The following is an 18,036-nucleotide window of genomic DNA, read 5'->3' on the forward strand; positions in this document are numbered from 1 at the left end:
AGCTCTGGTGACCTGCCAGCCAGATGAATTTCAGTGTGGTGATGGGGCCTGTATCCATGGAGCAAAGCAGTGTGACAAGGTGCGCGACTGTCCTGACAACAGTGACGAGGCCGGCTGTGTCCAAGGTGGGTACAGGCGCTCCTCGTACTCCATGGGGTAAATCTGCCAGGGCTGTGTGGCCTCTGGAAGGGGAAGAGGCCTGTGCCGCTCCTCTGGGCCATGCCAAGCTGCTTCCTGTACAGTTTTAAGCCATTCTGGCAGTGGGATTGCTTGGGAGAGATGATTGTGATGTCCAGGCAGACTGCATGACTTGAAAAGTTCTTTGCATGATGCTCAGGCTCAATGTTCATTTGCTTAATCCCATCCCATTTCTGCTAATGACGCCCTCCTGAGCTTTATGTCAGCCTGTTTGTTGTCAGGAGCCTCATCTAACTTAGTTGCTTTCCTCTCTTGCCCAACATGACAGAGTCAGCATGTGAAAGTCCCAGCAAGTTTCAGTGTAAGAGTGGAGAGTGCATTGACGGAGGCAAAGTGTGCGATTCACATAGAGACTGCAGGGACTGGTCTGACGAGCCTCTGAAAGATTGTGGTACAGTACTTGCCTTCTACGTGTTGCTCCTGTTGTAACTGCTTCCCCTCTTCTCCATCTGGTGCTCACAGCTTTGAGTGTAACCACATGTAGCTGCTAATGCTATTTCTCACTCTGCTCCTCGTTCCTTGCCTTTATTCTCTCATCACCCTTCTTATGAATATAATTAGTAGCTTCGTCTGATCATCTGTAAGTTTGAACTGTGCCCTTCTCCACTCAGTTTTTTATTCTTGGAGGGATGTATGAACTGAGCACGGGACTAGAAATGAGGAATTCCCCCTCTCCCCAAATACTAGTGTCCTCCACAACACAGACCAGTTTATTTAGCTTCAGTGCCTAAATTATCTTTGAATTCTAAGATGATGATAACACCATAAAAATACAGTGTTGGGAACATGCTTTGAAGGTGAAAAAATATAGAGTGGCAGCAACCCCTGAGAGAGGACTTTAGCCATTTTTGGATTGTACATGTTGTTGCTGCTTCCCTCAGCAATGACAGCAGGCTGCTCTCTGCAGTGACCTGCCAGCTCTGGGCCGTGGGAATGCCAGGAAAGTCGGGGCTGTTGGAGCCAGGGGAACAGAGCCCAGGCCACAGAGCTATGCCCTTCTCCATAGGACAGCCCTCCCTAGCCTTTCCCACCAGGCATTGTGAGCACCAGCCCCAATCTGCAGCATTACTCAAACACATTTGTTGTTTTCCCCCATGCAGAGATGTCTTGAACAGGCATCTCCTTCCATGATGACACGGAGCTCAGTGGCTACCCCTTAAATAACTCCTGTTCAGGAAGAACGTCAGTCTTTCCCTGTTTCAGACAAGAAAGAGTGTGTGCATGCCTAGTGAAGATGCTCCTACCTCATGCTTCCAGTGTGCCCTTGCTTTCTTCCACTAATCCACATCTCCCTGTTTCTCTGAGTAGGTGTTGCAGTGTCTGTCTGTGGAGGTCTCCCAACAAGGCTGGCAGCCCAGTTTGTCACAGGAGATGGGCAGTGGCACAGCTGGGCTGGTGCTCAAGCAGTGGTCATGTTGCCATGATTGGTGCAGCCCTGGGTTGGCAATGAGGCATTGTCTGAGTTGGGAAGCAGAGAAGAGCCCCCAGGGGAAGGTGTTTCTCAAAAGCCACAGTGCTGTGACTGTAATGCTCACACACAGGTTATCCCCACAGGAGGCAGAGGTGCAGGACAAACTCCCCAGCCCAGTGTGTCTGTCTGGCCATGCTAAACTCTGCAGTGCCCTCTGAGAGTCCCCAGAAAAGCACTGCAGAAAGCAGGACAGCGCTTGGCTATTTTAGTCAGGCAGAGAATATATTGCTGAGGTTTGGGTGAAGAGTAGCAGCTGCCCAGGGTCCTCCTGCCTGGCTCTGCTTGGCTCCTCTTCAGGTCTTCTTGAGAAGTGCAGCAAGTGAACCAGCACTTGATTTACAGCCCCTAAATCCATTTCACGGAGCACCTCTGAAACCATGGGAATCACCTGAGTGAGAATTGGCTTGTTAATCAAAAGAGCCTTTGTAGTATTTTGCAGAGAGCAGTTGTGCACGTTGACCCAGTTTGCTACAGACCTGTGCAAGTGTAGGAGATTTTTGTCCATAAGTGTCACTGAACAATGACAACACACAGTGAGACTGTAGGCACCTTCTCAGAACCTGGTGAACTTGCTCTTTTAATTAAGTGTTGATATCTCTGTATGTCCCTGCTAGGAAGGTGAAAGCATCCCAGAGCTGAGATGGATTCCTTCTGGCATGGTATTTTCCCAGTCTTACTGATTTAATTGGGTTGTGGTTGTTTCCATTTTCTTCCAAGAGCAATGGTTTAATGCTGTGCTGCTCACCTGCAGTGTGCAAGGAAGCAAGAAGTAAAAGATAAATGAAAAATTTGCCTTTAAATTGCATTATAGATGGGAGCAAATCAGTTTTCCTTGTTCTGGTGAGTCCACTATCCCTGAAATTCCACAGCTCCTGTTCAGCAGTCTTCCTTAAGTAGAGAACTTTCTCTTCACCTTTTGTAGGTCAATTAAAACAAGAAGAAATGTTGTCTCTGACAGGAAACCAGCTCTTCCCAATCTCTCATTCAGTTCTACTTTCAAAAATCCATTTCTTCTGTTTTTCATTTCAGCACTTGAGAGCAGGATCAGAGAGGTAGCCTTGGATTAGAAAAGGCCCCCAGAGAGGATGGGGGCTGTTGCTTCATAAATTGCACACTGGGGCTGCTGGGGATGCCAGCAAAGACTGTTGTGGGGGACGTGTTTGTGGGAGGACTGTATCTCAGTGCTAATGGAATATCTCTGACAGACTGCACTTCAGTGTTTTCTGGAATTTTTCACATAGATCATTCCTTGGAGCTAGATGGGAAAATAGAGGATTTCAAAATAGCTGGCCCCTGGGAGATGAGAGTCCCTCAGCATGAATTATTAAAGCTCAGAGAGACTGTTCAGAAAAGTCAACATGAACCAGCGCATGGGGAAGGAGGAGTATGCTGGTGAGAGCCCTTAGGTCCCTTGGAAGTTCCTCACATATGGCAGAACAGCTCAAAGCAGCAGCTCTCTGAAGGGATGAGATGCAGAGATGCTGTATCCCCAGGGCTCCCCATTCATTCAGCCACTAGCTTTGAGCCCAAATGATCCCCTAGTGTTGGTTTGGAATAATAAAGAGCAAGAGAGTGATACAGTGGAGGCTTCCTGTCTGTGAAGGTACTCATGCTCTATAGGGCCAGTACCAAAACTGATAGAAATGGGAACATTTCTGAGGAAATTTCTTAATTTTATTCCCTCTCACTACTAAAAGCCCCCATTTGTCATAGGTGGTCTGTGTATCCCCTGCAGGTGTTAATGAATGCTCGATGAACAACGGTGGCTGCTCACACATATGCAAAGATTTGAAGATTGGTTACGAGTGTGAATGCCCGCCTGGATACAAGCTTCTGGATAAAAAAACGTGTGGAGGTAATTGACATGCAAACAGCAGTCCCTTGTGTTTCACCATAGAGAGACGTGATTATATTCACTTGAGCATTGCTCCATCACAGATGGTTTGATTTCAAGTTATTGATGGGTTTCAAACACTCCTTTCAGACATAGATGAATGTGAGAATCCAGACGCTTGTAGCCAGATCTGCATTAATTACAAGGGAGACTACAAATGTGAGTGCTACGAAGGATACGAGATGGACACCCTGTCCAAGAACTGCAAAGCTGTAGGTAAGACAACGCCACAGGCACTAAAACTCTGCTTGCTCAACAGCACAACTCCGATAAGAAAACACACTCGCAGGGCTGAGGCAGGGGAATGGAAACAAAAGGAAACAGGCAAATCAAGCAAAGAAATTTCACTGTGAGCAGCACAGAGCTGCTGCAGCAATCGCAGATGCGTCTCTAGGCAAGAACTACTGATCATGCAGATCAGAATATTTTAACAGTGTACAGAGCAAGATTGCAGCCACTACTTGGCTGTTTGAAGCTGAAACTAGAAAAGAAAGTCTCTTGACAGGTGTTATTGAAAACAGTGCAGCAAAAACATTTTGTGGTAGTAGTATTGAATGAAAGAAAGAAAATATCCTGATTAAAACAGGGTAGCTGAGCCAGCCATCCACCCTCCCAGCTGTAAGTCACCAAAATCTGGCCCAGGATTTTGCACTGAAATGACTTGAAGGTGAGGCCATTCCCCAGAGTTTTGCTCATGGCTTAGCAGAACAGGTTGTCCAAGTGCCAGTGTCTGTCCAGGGACCACAGGAGTGCCTGCGTGGGACAGCCCTGCCTCTGGAGCAACTTTCCACTTGCTTCCAGTGTGGTGTAAAGCTTCTGTACAAACACAGCTGTCAGTGACTGATAGTTCCAATGTTGTTTGAGAAATGAAAGCTGAATCCAGCCCTTGGGACAGCTGCTGAAGTGACAAATGTGCTGATTTTCTGTGGTAGGCAAGAGCCCATACCTGATCTTCACCAATCGCCACGAGGTCCGTAAAATAGACCTGGTGAAAAGGGACTATTCCCGTATCATCCCCATGCTGAAGAACGTGGTGGCGCTGGATGTGGAGGTGTCAACAAACAGAATATATTGGTGTGACTTGTTCTACCGAAAAATATACAGGTAAGGGGCAAGAAAGGATGTGTGTGTTGGTCACTTGCGAAAGCTGCATTCCATCTGCATCCCCTAAAGCAGTCCAGAGAGCAGTGCAGGGTATGGGGCACCTGAGGGCTTTTCTGCCCTGACAGGATAACCTGTTGTGGCCCAGACTTGGTAATCTTTTTTGGGAACAGATAAAGACATCAGAGGCTTGTGCAGTTATCTCTTTGATAATACAGGGTGACTGTTCATCAATGCCAGATCCTGCTGCACTCGAGCAGTTAAATGTAGGCTCTTGTTTCCTGAGCCATGGATACTGCAAAGCAGGGCCAAGGCTGCTGCTGTGCTGTGAGTGTTGTATAGGAGGCCACAAAGGACCTGGCATCTGGAAGCACAAAGCAGGCAAATGGTGGGAGCAAGGAGGCAGCAACACACACACAAGCTGGTGTCCACTGTAGTGTCTGGTAGACTGGATTTAAAATTCACAGCACCTGACCACAGTACACATTCTGTAACTCTCATTCTCACTCCCCCTTCAGCTGTTTTTATGGCATCCATCACAGTTATTACATGCCGGGGCTTGTGAGTATGCTTGGTCAAAAAAGCATTTAATTTATGTGCTGAAAATCCCCTGTGTATATTCTGATTTGCACAGCTATTGCAGCTTCTGCAGTGGTTTGCTCTGGATTTCAGCTAATGCTCAGGCACAGGCTGACTGGTGTCAGCGCATGGGAGCCAAGCCAGGGTTTCTACAGGCTTTGGTAGCACCCATGCCCTGCAGGAATATCTGCCCAGGCTGTGCTGGGTATTGACCACCAGTAGCTGGGCAGGTACCCTGAGGGGCCTGTGGGGCTCTGAAAGTGGGGGGATGGTTCAGAAGAAAGCTGTGAGCACTCACTGGGTCTGTCTCGGCAAGGGCTGAGTTCATACACAGAGAATTATTCAAGACACTGCTCCTGCAGCTCTCCAACAGCAAATATGCTGGAGTCCCTGGGAACAGGCAGTCTGTGATTGAGAGGCTATTGCAAGGTGAAAGCTGTGGTACAGGAGGTAATCACTGCTAAGAGATCCCATCTTTCATAATGGTCACTTCACTTGCCTTTCCAAATCCTGTCCTGTTGAAGTGACGACTCTTTGGGGTGTCAGATCTTTTACAATATTTAGTTACTCCAAGAATTGAAAAGTCTCCTGTACTTGAGTACTTCCATTGTGGAAGCTGCAGAAGCCTCTTTGCTTTCCCTCCTGTGCAGACATAGGTGGGAAGCAGGGAACACAGCTGTTCCACTGGCAAGGGATTACCTGGCCTGGAGCTGTGCACTGAGAGCATGGGGTGCTTGTCATACTGGAATACTGGAATCTTGGGAGCACTGTCAGATGTCCATAGAGCCCTGAGGTACCATTCCTGTGGTGGTGGGTCAGAGACAAACCAAAACCATAGAGAAAATGCAGCAGTGGGCTGGTTATTCAGGATGACTCTACACAGCCATTCCAGCCCTGACTGCAGACTGTAAAACTGTCAGGAATTCCTGGGTTAGATGTTTCAATTCCAAGGCTCTAATCTAATATTGGAGAACTCAGGTCCCATACAATTCACCTTCTCATTCCATGAGTAAAGGAATGATAGTGAAGAGGAAGCATCTTATGATTTCAAATATTTGGTGTGAGGGGCAGAAACTTCCTGCTGCTTTATAACTGTTCTAAGATGTACTGAGTTATTCTAAGAGCCAGACTAAGCTTCTGCAAACACTGATGCAAACTCAGAATAACTAATTTCAGTGCAGTCAGCATAATTGCTATTGAGAGCAGAATCAGCCTATGTGGTTGTAGGAGCAACATTCCAGTTATTTATGAAACATCCATGTGGAGTCTGCTGCCTTTCATTATAATTTTGAAAGATTTTGAGGCTGCCACTAATATTTAGTGAACATTTTGTTTGTATCTAGTGAAATCACTTGCCAAATTAATGCAGCTTCACGAATTCTTTTGATGAGTCATAATTAGCTACGCAGCTCCTAATTCTGCAGTACATTTAAGCACATTTATTGCATGCTCAGTTCAACTCTGTTCAGCAGAGTTCTAGGGATTATATTTTTAATGTCCATAAATCCCACAAATCAGTGCTGTTGAAGTTAACATGCCAGAAGTCAAATGTTTTCCTGAATTGTGTAGTTACAGTACAAAGCAGGTAGAATGACAAAATGCACAGTTCCCTACCGTGGAAATGCTGCCATATGGGAATGGGGAAATAAGAGGCTGTAGGAGAAAGCAGAAGGTTGTAGGAGCACTATAAGGGTTCCTGTGTAGCCACGCTGCCCCTGGGGTCCAGTTCTGGAGCCGCGTGGGAGCCCTGTGACCTCCTGTCCCTGCAGCGCCTACATCGACAAAGCGAGTGACACGGCCGAGCAGGTGATCCTCATCGACAGCCAGCTCAACTCCCCCGAGGGACTGGCCATTGACTGGGTCCATAAGAACATCTACTGGACAGACTCTGGAAACAAGACCATCTCAGTGGCCACTGCAGATGGAAGCAGGAGAAGGACACTTTTCAACAGTGACCTCAGCGAGCCCAGAGCCATTGCTGTGGACCCCACACAGAGGTAGGTGTGCACACCCCGAACACCCCTTTGCCAACAGAGACATTCCAGTCACAAACCTGGGGATAGTTCTCATCTCACCAGGACTTCAGATGCCCTTTAAAAACACCCTGCAATGGGACTGTGGAGGTGATTTAACTAGCATTAAGTTGGCAAGGTTCCTGCTGTCAAAGTCTGTTCAGGGCCAGTTAATGTGTTCAATGGGCCTGAGCGGGTCCTGGCACAGAGGCTGTGCTGGAAAATGAAGTCTGTCTGACTTGCGTTTGGACTATTTGGATGAGTGAATGCCAACAAGCACAGCAGGAGAGTTTTCAGGGGTTAGTTACTGGGGTGAGATGCTGCATTCTGGTGCAAGTTTTGTGGCAGATTACCCAGTGGGAGAACTGCATGTGGTTCCAGCAGAGGAATTAACTGCTATAATGAGAGAAGCTCTGGGCACTGCAATCAGCAGTGCAGGTTTCTTAACTGGAGTCCAGGTTATTGCTTTCTTGCCTCTGCCTCTCTCAGGTTCATGTACTGGTCTGACTGGGGAGACAAAGCCAAGATTGAGAAGGCCGGTCTGAACGGCGTGGGGCGGCAGGTGCTGGTCACCGACAACATCGAGTGGCCAAATGGCATCACACTTGGTAAGTGCCCAGGTCAGAGCTGCAGCACCCACTGGGGCTGAGGGAAATCTAGTTTTATTGTTAAGTAGGAAAACAAAATCATAAATGCTCAAAAGCACCTGCACACACCAATCCTAAACTGGTCAGTCGGTCACTACTGCTCGCAAACATGAGCTCCCTTATTTCAGCAGCATAGATAGGAAGTCTTGCTGCAGTCAGAACTCACACTGCAGGAGCCTTGAGTTGCTTGTCATTGTGCCTTAAGGCAAGAGAAAATTTGGGGGAAGGATGTGACAGACCTTTAGGAGTCTGAAAAGCATCTGAATCCTTGGTGTTAAATGTCTCTGTAGCTGGGCCTGTCTCAGGAGCAGTGTCAGGATCCTGCACTGGACTGATGAATGGTGCACAGTGTGTCAGGGAGAGGGACAGGGCCTGCAGAGCCCGTTCATTCCCTGTCACCATTCCCTGCCTGCCCAGCTGCTCAGGGGGAATGGAAGCCATCAGAGGGCTGTGGTGGTTCTCATTCCCACACCAAGCAGCAGAGTGGGAAGGAGGTGTCATGGAGCAGCAGGGAACATCCTGCTCTGGAGCTGGAGCTCTGTGTGTTTAACACCATGCAGATGTGAGGTTCTTTGCTTGGCTTTGAAAATGCTGGCTGTGGCAAGGATGGAGAAGGAAATGCTGCTGCCATTACATACTGCTGAAGTGCTACTGCTGTGAACAAATAATGTTATCATTTAGTAATTAAGAAATTAATTAATGACTTGTTTAATTATACAACTTGTTTTGCTGGCTCTCATCCACTTGCATTCTGTTCAGTGAATCCCATCCAAAATGAGTGAATTTGCTCCAGAAAGAGAAATTCAATTCTTAGCATTCCAAAAAACACTGGATCCTTTCCTCTTGCTGTTACCTGCGCCCTCTCCAAACCTGGCTGGTTGTGCTAGGACTGTCCCCACCAGCAGATTCCCCCAGCCTGCAGCATGAGAAGGGTCTCCTGGCCCAGGATTCTTCTTCACTGAAAATGTGTGAATCTCACAGCTCCTTCAGAGAGGTGTATCATTGGAATCTCAGTAGTTGTTCTCCAGCAAAAGGCCAAGGCCTGAACTACCTTGGGAGGGATGAAGCTTCGCACTCAGGCACTGATGGAGAGAATCTGGGAAGCCCAAACTGCTGCTTCCCTGCTGCTCCTGGTAACAAAAGAACCTCACTGTACAAGGCTGTCAGTCAGGCATTCCCCACACACACACAGCAGAATGTTCCTCCTTTTTAATCTTATTTATAGGGTCTTATCCCAGCATATCTGGGCACTGATTCAAAATCAGAACTACTGTTAAAAAAAAAAAAGAGGCCCAATAATAAAGAGATTAGTCATGCTGCCAGCAGGAAAAACATGCTGGGCAAGAGCAAAAGAGTTGCAAGAGCTGTGTGTAATTTTGCTTCATTGTGTTTCACTTTCCAGATTTGCTGAATCAGCGGCTCTACTGGGTAGACTCCAAATTGCATTCACTGTCCTGCATTGATTTCAATGGCAGCAACAGAAAAGTTCTGATCTCCTCTGTGGATGATCTGAGCCATCCTTTTGGCTTGGCAGTGTTTGAGGTAAGAGTGGAAAACGGATGCAGAACAGACTGGAGCCTGCAAGAGGTCTCAAAGCTCTTCTTGATTTAAAGTTCTGCCTTTTGCACAGCACAGAGCTCAGTGAGGGCAGTCGCTGCTATAGAAACCAATTAACCTCGTGTGGGTTCAGCAGGGAAATTGGTTTTTAAAGCCCTTAATCAAGAGCAAAGTGTTATCTCATGCTTTTACCTAATATAGCACCAGTGCATTAAATGACCAGGGGAGCAAAGGCTTCAACTTTGGCACTCACTGTAGGTAAGTTATAGCACAGTAAGGTCCACTTGGCTTCTGGATGTGGAAAACCCTTATCCTTAAATCCCTTATTCCTCTTATGTGAAGTGTGTGATATCTGGGCATCTAACTTTGGGCATAGGTTTCTCCAGGTCATTGTTGCTCTTCAGAGCTATCCCCATCAGCAGCATTTGGAAGGATCTCTTGGGTTATTTCACCTCTCTCTATCCTTCCTGGTATGAATGGTTGGGTAGAATAACAGATAACCCTTTTGCTTTTGCTAAGCTGCCCTTGTTGTCCAGCAGTGTGGCTTTCCTTATGGAAATACACATGGGTTTAGGAGGCAGCAGGACACACAGATGACCAAGCAATTAAACTGTTTGGTAATAATGTGATTCCTGAGTACCTCTTCCACCAGTAGTTCTGTATCTTCAGGCATAGTATGCCACGCAACAGATAGTAATATAAAAGAGAAACAGATGCTCAGCTTCCAGGTGTGCTCTAGGCATTGGCCTCTTCTGTTTAATGCAGATCTTATCTTGGGAAAGGAGGAAAAAGTCAGCAAGGTAACAAATGTTTCCGCTACAGTGTGTGGCCCTTTGCTCATGATGTACCCCAGCTTACAAAGAAAAAGCAGTTCAGAAAGTCCATGGATGCAACTTGTCTGTACCTTACCAAATCTCTGCTCCCTCACCTCAGTCTCAGAGCTACTCAAAATTACACAGCACGTTGTAAACTTGTGGGAGTGCTGGGCTTTTGAACATTGTCCAAAATAGAAAAAAGCTGCAGACAGAAGTAGCATTAACAGAAGGTGCCCCAAGGTAGGAGCATGGTGCACTGACTTTGTGACTGCTGGAGTTTAATCCAGCTGGAGTAGGATTTGAGCAGACCAGGTCAGGAATCTGTGCATTCCCTGCAGGACAGAGTGTTCTGGACTGACCTGGAGAACGAGGCGATCTTCAGCGCAAACAGGCTCAATGGCTTGGACATCTCCATTCTGGCAGAGAATCTCAATAACCCTCATGACATCGTGGTGTTTCATGAATTAAAGCAGCCCAAAGGTGAGAGGTGTCCTCATGGCCCTGAATCAGGTTTGTTTGAGCTGGCAAATGAAATGCTCCCTGATGATTCTTGATGAGAGAGAATGCACAGGTAATAATGGGAAATCAATGCCTAATGTTTGAAGTTCCTGCATAATTAATTCAGCAGCAGCATTTATTGAAGAATCTGCAATTGCTAATAGCTGTTTAATTAGCATCTTTGATAACAGTGAGTTACTCTTGTCACTGTGATGCTTCCCATTCATTATGTATTTGGCAAGTTTTTATAGTACTTTGTAAGGTTCCACTCTACCATACAAACTGTAAAGATGATTAAGCAGCCTGATAAATTGAGGTAGGGAGTGGGAGAAGGTCTTTTCAGAGGATCTGATATTTCTTTGCCAAGGGCAGGAAATAAATTATTAGAAAAATAACTTGTCTTTTCTTCCATCCTTGAACAGCTCCAGATTCCTGTGAGCTCAGCCCCCAGCCAAACGGAGGCTGCGACTACTTGTGTCTTCCTGCACCTCAGATCTCTCCCCATTCCCCCAAGTACACGTGTGCCTGTCCTGACAATATGTGGCTGGGTCCTGACATGAAAAAATGCTACAAAGGTAAATACAATCACATCTCCATTTGTCCCAGCAAAATCATACTTACAGTGAATATATTTCCTGATGGTGAAAACTCAAACACCGACTTCTGGATTCCAGTCCTTGCTGCCCTCTGAGCACAGCAGCACTGTGGTATCCTTTGTTGAAAGCTTGCTTATTTTGGAAGGCTTAACCAGAAAAAGACACGGCAGGAAGGGGAGAAAAAAGAGCTAGGGACCAGCGCTAGAAGTGTGACTAGTCAATAAACCATTACAATTGATTACTCATATATTGATATATTGATCATGTAATATATATGTATGCAATGCGTACTTATATATATATATTTAGTTATCTATATACTTGTGTATAGATAGATGCCAGATCTGAAGAGGACACAGTTGTTGCTGATAATATCCTGAAGAGACGAGTGGCTTCACTGTAGTTTTTCCTAACATGCCATGAGTTCCTGGTACAAATTCAGAATTTTAGGAGGTTCTCAAAAACCCCCAAGTTTGTGATCTTCTTAGCTACCTTCAATAGAGACTGCTTTTTTTATTAGTATTAATTAATCAAGCTTGACTTCAGAGTACTGTCAATAGTTTGACTACCTGGGAAATAGAATTGGAATTTAGTTTCTGCTTCTCTTCATTAAACAGAACAATCCTTTCTGGATTTATATTACCATTTGTGACTTGTTAGGTGTACTTGCTTTAACCAAATTTCATTGTTGCTCTTGGTTTTCAGATCTTCCAACCACTGCAACTCCTGCAGTGGTTTCCACAACCACCGCGTCCCGTGCTGACGGCACCACGACCATCGCTGCTGGACCTGGCAGTGCCAATGACACCACTGAAGTCGTCCCCAAAGCTGTACCAGAAGCTACAATCACCACCCCAAGTCATTTACCTTCCACCACATCCATCCTGATAGACTCTGAGATGACCACTGGAAACAGCAATTTATCACAGCACTGTAAGAGAATGAGATTCCTTTCCTTCTCCTGTATCACAGCTCCTCATGCGCTGGTGGGAGACCTGCCCTAATGTCTGAATTCCAGAGGGGTCAGGTGCAGGCACACCCTGGTGCACAGCAGGAGACATCAGCTCCTCTCTCTGCAGGCACCTGGGTTATGATGGCTGCTGTAATTCCAGTCACTTGGCATGTCAAAGAATTTGTATCAGCTTTTATCCAAGGCACATGAACAGCCCTGAGAGTTCACATCAGCCCTTACCTTGTGCCCAGTACTGGTGCATTCCAGCTTCAGTGCTGCAAACAGTAGAATGGATGATTCTGCAGATGCTTCACCTATTTTAATTGTTTAGCAATTAGTGATCCAGCACAAGTTCTGGGTGAAAAATTCCCCCTGTGCATCTTTAGTGCTGCTGGACATGTGGAATCACTACAGCCCAAGACAAGCTGCCTCTGGTTTGTGTGTCCGTGCTTGGCATGTTAATGTGGCCTCATCATTACACAGGTTTGAAGTTTTGCATTATTTATCAGAAGAGTATCCCAGTGGAGAGCACTAATAGGCTCTCCTCAATGGAGCACCAGGCTCAATCTCAGCGCTAGCAGGCAATCCCTCCAGGTCCTGCTGCCAAGGCAAAACAAAAAGGCTGAACTGGTATTAAAAAAAAAAGAAAATTCTATTCCAGAGAAAAGATTTTGCTCTGCAAGACCTCTGACATGTATGTTTAAAAACAGTGAAATGCTGTTTTCCCCCAAATATTTTCCATTATATCTGGAAAGAGCAGTACACCACTCCTGTCTGTAGAACTGTGCTGCATGGGGAAAGCACAGTCCAATGGCTAAAATGCCTTCAGTTCTCTTTGGGCAAGTTTCTTTCAAATGCAACAACTGCCTTTTTAATAAGCCATGGAAGCAAAGTTCTTTTATTGTCCACTTTGGAAATAATGTGGGTTTTTATTAAGCAAATAACTATGTAATGGAACAGCCTGCCACAGGGAAGTATTTAAAAGTGACATGAATTGGTGTATCAAAAGAAAAAGTACAGTTAGTTCCTCCTCTTGCAACTCCTGATATTTTAGCAAAAGTAGATTTTTCTCTACTGATACCCTATATGAGAGCTCAGAGCAAACATTCTAAAGTATAGAACTTGAATGGTTATACTGAATTTTTTAAAATTATATTTCCTGTAATTGGTTCCTTCTAAGTATATTATTGAGTTTTGAGACCATTCTTGCATAGTGGGGCAGGCTGCAGCAATGAGAGATAGATGTGTTCACTACCTCCTTAGCTGTAAATAATAAAAAAGGAAAAAATTAAACAGAGAAGCTGTGTAGAGGGCTTTGAACTACATTCTTTTTCTGACAGCTCAATAAGTCATTCACTGTGTCAGTACTAGAAAGTGTTCTGTTGTGGATTTTTAAGAATGCTATTCACCGTCCCCTGATACGTGCATGGCATTTCCATTAAATGTCAGGTTTTTAAAATGCCCTCCTTTTTTGTGTGTGAAAATTGGAGGCCCAAGCACCCATTTCTCTTTCAGCCCTGGAGCCTGGAGCGTGTCCCTTCACTGGCCTTGAGTTCCCTGTCCCTGTCCCGCAGCGAGGCAGCAGCGCTGCAGGGACCTCGTTCCTCAGGAGAAGGAGCTCGGCTCAGCCCAGATCTGTGTGCGCTGCTCAGTGTCACCAGAATAATTCTATTATTAAACTTTTTGTAAATTCTTTAATTGCAAAAGCTTTCTGATGGGCAGAACAGCATGGGTAGTAACAAAAAACATTCTTTAAAAGCAGCAAACTAGTTAAATGATAGAACACTTCTGTAATTACAGATGCAAATGATGATGAAGGCTTCGGTTCAACTGTGACAGCAGCTGTGATTGGGATTGTCATTCCTGTGGGTAAGCAGATTGGATTTAACCTTTGAAGGAGATCACCAAAATGCAATACCAAAATATTGTATTTATCACAGTAAATACACTTTTCCAGTTTCAGGGGTGGGGTGGGAAAGAGAACAGGAACTGCTGAACCGGGGAAGAGTAGCCCAGCTTTGAGAAAATGTTATGAGGATGGCTGCTAACATGGGAACATCCCAGCAGATCCATGCCTGCCTAACAGCCCTTTCTCTCCCCTCTCCTCAGTGGTCATTGGCTTGCTGTGCATGGGGGGATACCTCATCTGGAGAAACTGGAAACGGAAGAATACTAAAAGCATGAATTTTGATAACCCAGTTTATAGGAAGACAACAGAAGAGGAAGATGAAGACGAAATCCACATTGGGCGAACTGCCCAAATTGGACACGTGTACCCAGCAGTAAGTACCTGAGGAGATGGCTGCTGGAGAAGATTAATTCTGTTGAGAGTTCCATTAGAGAATTTGGATTAGTGTTATTTATTTGCTACATAATGACAAAACCCAGAACTTCTTTAGTATCATTGATTAGGCAGAAGCCTAAATTTCTGGCAGCCCATGCAGTTGTCTTAGAATGTAGTGCTCTAGATCAGATACTCAGTTCAAATGAAGAATAATTGTCCTAATCAGGGTACCAATCTGACAAATGTAAAGCTACCTCAGGATGGGACAGGTGATTACTCATCCCCTACTGGATTCCATTTTATCTGTGCTTAGGCTGCTACCACAATTCCAAACTATCTTAAGGATAAATTCAGTTTCTCTACATACCAGGGAGCATATTTTCTCTATGGTATAAAAAAAAGTTACATTCCTCACAAGGAGAGGTGACTGAGGTTCTGTAAGAAGTTAAGGAAAAGGATCCTCTGTCACAGCAGCATCCCTGGGGAGAGGAGCAATGGCAGGTATAAGTGCATTGTATTTTCAGAAGAGAGCAGGAAGAGCCAGAGTAATGAGTGAAGGCAGCACAGTCCTGCAGGCAGGTGGGTGGATAATGTCCTCTGTGATCTAAAGGTCCCACACAAGATCACACTGGAGAAACTGCCATCCCTTACAAGGAATTTTATCCAATATATATGGGCAGAAAACTCCCCAGCACCTCTTTAGTAACACTTGAGCAAGTGACCTCATTTGGGGAGTAAAGAAATCACTATCTAGAACAGACTTGTCACCAGTACAGTAGGGACAGCCAAGAGAGTTCTAACAAGAAGTACAAGTTATAACCAGTATCACAGTTCACAAAAGTGTGTTTTTTCCCTCCCCAGCGTGTAGCATTAAGCTTAGAAGATGATGGGTTGCCATGAGGATGAAGATGCTGCTCCAATCATCAGACACTGAACAAATCTGCTTTGGATCACAGAACCTGCTTCTTCTTTTTGGTCATTATTTATGTTGCAGAAGGGTAACCACAAAGTTATAATGAACTGCAAACATCCAAAGGATGTGAGAGTTTTGTATGTATAATCTTTTATACACATTTTAACTGGTTGCACTACCCATTTGTGATAGTGAATAAGCAACAGCTGAGCTACTAACTCAATGTACATAATCAGCCAGGCTGAAGGTTCAGTAGCTATTGCTTTATTTTAAGATTATATTTATAGATATTTTGTAAATATGTTGAATATGCTTTGTGGCTATCCATCAACATAAGTAAAATAAATTCTGTACAGGCAGTTTAGAAATATTTATTAACAAAATCTGGATTATAAAATCTGTTCTGTAAATATAGTAGAGGGGTGAGAGTATTTATTTTTTGTATGTTTGGCTTGCTGTGCATAGATTATCTGTGTATATATCTATCTGGATGAGATAGATATATAGGCATATAAATATATACATATATATAAATATATATACATATATTTTAAAACTACTAGCCTACATTTATGAAAATTAGGAATAATTAAATATTTACAGGATGTTTGAGAAGTTTGCTTTGAAGTCTAAAGATACTATGTAAGAAAGAGCTGTAGTGTAAGATAGCTGACCAGTGAAGCACTCCATAACAAACAGCTCCTGATTTCCATCCTGGCTCTTAAGGGCTTCTTTACATTTTCTAGTCTTTCCATGAAGAATTCGTGCAGTGCACTTAACTGGAGAGCTTTGCCTACAGCATTTCAGTCAGGACAAACTACAGCACCCAGGGTTTTTGTGCTGTGTTGTTGCTTTTTGTACAGCTTGGTACAAATCTGATTTGGTTTTTGTTCATTTGTTTCTAAATGTAAATCTAAATGCTCTTCCTCACTGGGGATCTTGCATCTCTTAAATCAGCTCAGAATTAACAGAAACAAAGATTTAGCCATATATTTCCACACTCCCAAGTGAGCACTCTCCCTGGTTCATCAGGAAAATAACACAGTAACAAAAGTCACTTCCTTCCCTCCTTGCCCCCTGCTCATACTGAAAAAAAATCCAATTTTAGGAGCTGCTGTGGCACACACAGAACTCTTCCCAAGTCCTGCCTGTGGAACAAGCTGCCCATGGCAGGTCTCCCAGAGCACTGGGCAAGGAGGCCAGAGCAGGTTAAAAACTCCCAGCCTTTCCAGTGTCTTCGGCTGGGTCATCCCGCACCTGGCAGGAAAATCACTTGGCTTTTCTCATCTCATTCTATAGGATTTCCTGGGAATTCTGTTGGAAGTGAATACACTTACCTCCCACCGAATAATGGGCTAGTACCTCCCTGAGCTGTACCAAATCCTAGAGAAATCTTCCTCATGTTTTTATGTCAGTCCAAGCTTTTGTATTTGAGTGAGTGGAAAAAACTCAGACTGAGTAGGTTTGGTGGTTTTTTGTTTTTTTTCATTTCTTTTAGAATAAATTTACAGAGTAATGTGAGCTGGAAGCTGATTCTTGACTAAGAGAAGAAAGAAAGTGTTTAAAGCCCTGGTATGCATTACAGACATAATACATACTCTCAAATGCCTCATGGCCTACATAGACAATACAGAAGTAATCAAGCATCCTTCTATTCCAAATTTTAGATTTTAAGGGAGTGACAACATGAGTTATCCCATTATTGTTTTAAGGTATGAAGCTCTCTTTCTATAAATCCATGCACTGTGTGCATGAAGAAAAAAGCTGAGAAAGGCTGTATGTGATAACACTGTAACTAACAGATGAATGTAAATATATATGAAAGTTCTACAGTTTTGATACTTTTTTAAGAACACACAAACAAACCTGTACAAACTACGTGTAAAAGACTGCAGGTTTTTTCAAACCATTGTAAATGAACTCAACGTGCAGTGCTGATTTCAGTCTTTACAGATTTATAACTACTGAGAAGTCAAACACCAAATTTTTTTTTTAATAAATTAATTATTTTAAATAATGGTTCAGATTGGTAGGGTGATATTTAACATTGTAATCATTTCTGCTCTGTCTTGTCATACTGAAGTTCTGTTAGAATAAGTCTTTGCTTGGTGCCTTTTGTGTTTCAGTTCTGACCTTCCAGACAAAAGGCCCAGGGAGGGGTGGGGGGGCTCTGTGTAACACTTGCTGTACTGGAAACCAAATGAACACGTTTGTAAAACAGTGCACTGTTTCTATAGAAAGATTAAATTTTTTTATCTGGGATTACTGAACTAATTACTTCATGGTGTCTGAAAGGGGACTGTATCATATTTTGGTCTAAGTTTTCCCTAACTCTTAATTGCCCAAAGTCAGAGTGGGATTTGGGAGCAGTGCTGTGTAATGCAGCTGTCCAGCTGCAGTGTCACAGCAGCAGCACTGGGGACAGTTCATATTCCACAACAGAGCACTTTGTTCTGAAGTGTCTTTTCTGCCACGTTGGTTTTGGTCATCTGCAAACCACATGGAAAACAGCACCAGCT

The 18,036-nt window shown here is 44.4% G+C and overlaps 1 protein-coding gene across 4 annotated transcripts in view; it reads left to right on the forward strand.

The window, feature by feature from the left end:
• LRP8 (LDL receptor related protein 8) overlaps positions 1–17,779 on the forward strand; it is a 169,850-nt gene extending 152,071 nt beyond the window's left edge. For 2 of the 4 annotated variants that reach the window (XM_072932653.1, XM_072932652.1), the window contains exons 5-18: positions 3–125; positions 467–589; positions 3,405–3,524; positions 3,654–3,779; positions 4,496–4,667; positions 7,013–7,240; positions 7,745–7,863; positions 9,305–9,444; positions 10,613–10,754; positions 11,195–11,347; positions 12,074–12,301; positions 14,121–14,189; positions 14,430–14,602; positions 15,466–15,931. In XM_072932653.1, coding sequence (XP_072788754.1) covers positions 3–125; positions 467–589; positions 3,405–3,524; positions 3,654–3,779; positions 4,496–4,667; positions 7,013–7,240; positions 7,745–7,863; positions 9,305–9,444; positions 10,613–10,754; positions 11,195–11,347; positions 12,074–12,301; positions 14,121–14,189; positions 14,430–14,602; positions 15,466–15,504 — 1,955 coding nt within the window. In that variant the 3' untranslated portion in view covers positions 15,505–15,931. Of the gene's footprint in view, positions 1–2; positions 126–466; positions 590–3,404; positions 3,525–3,653; positions 3,780–4,495; positions 4,668–7,012; positions 7,241–7,744; positions 7,864–9,304; positions 9,445–10,612; positions 10,755–11,194; positions 11,348–12,073; positions 12,302–14,120; positions 14,190–14,429; positions 14,603–15,465 lie in introns of all 4 variants that reach the window. The other 2 variants (XM_030278755.4, XM_030278756.4) reach the window with 2 other exon arrangements.
• Positions 17,780–18,036: the final 257 nt, after the last annotated feature.

This window comes from Taeniopygia guttata, chromosome 8 (genome assembly GCF_048771995.1).
Source record: "Taeniopygia guttata chromosome 8, bTaeGut7.mat, whole genome shotgun sequence".
NCBI lineage: Eukaryota > Metazoa > Chordata > Aves > Passeriformes > Estrildidae > Taeniopygia > Taeniopygia guttata.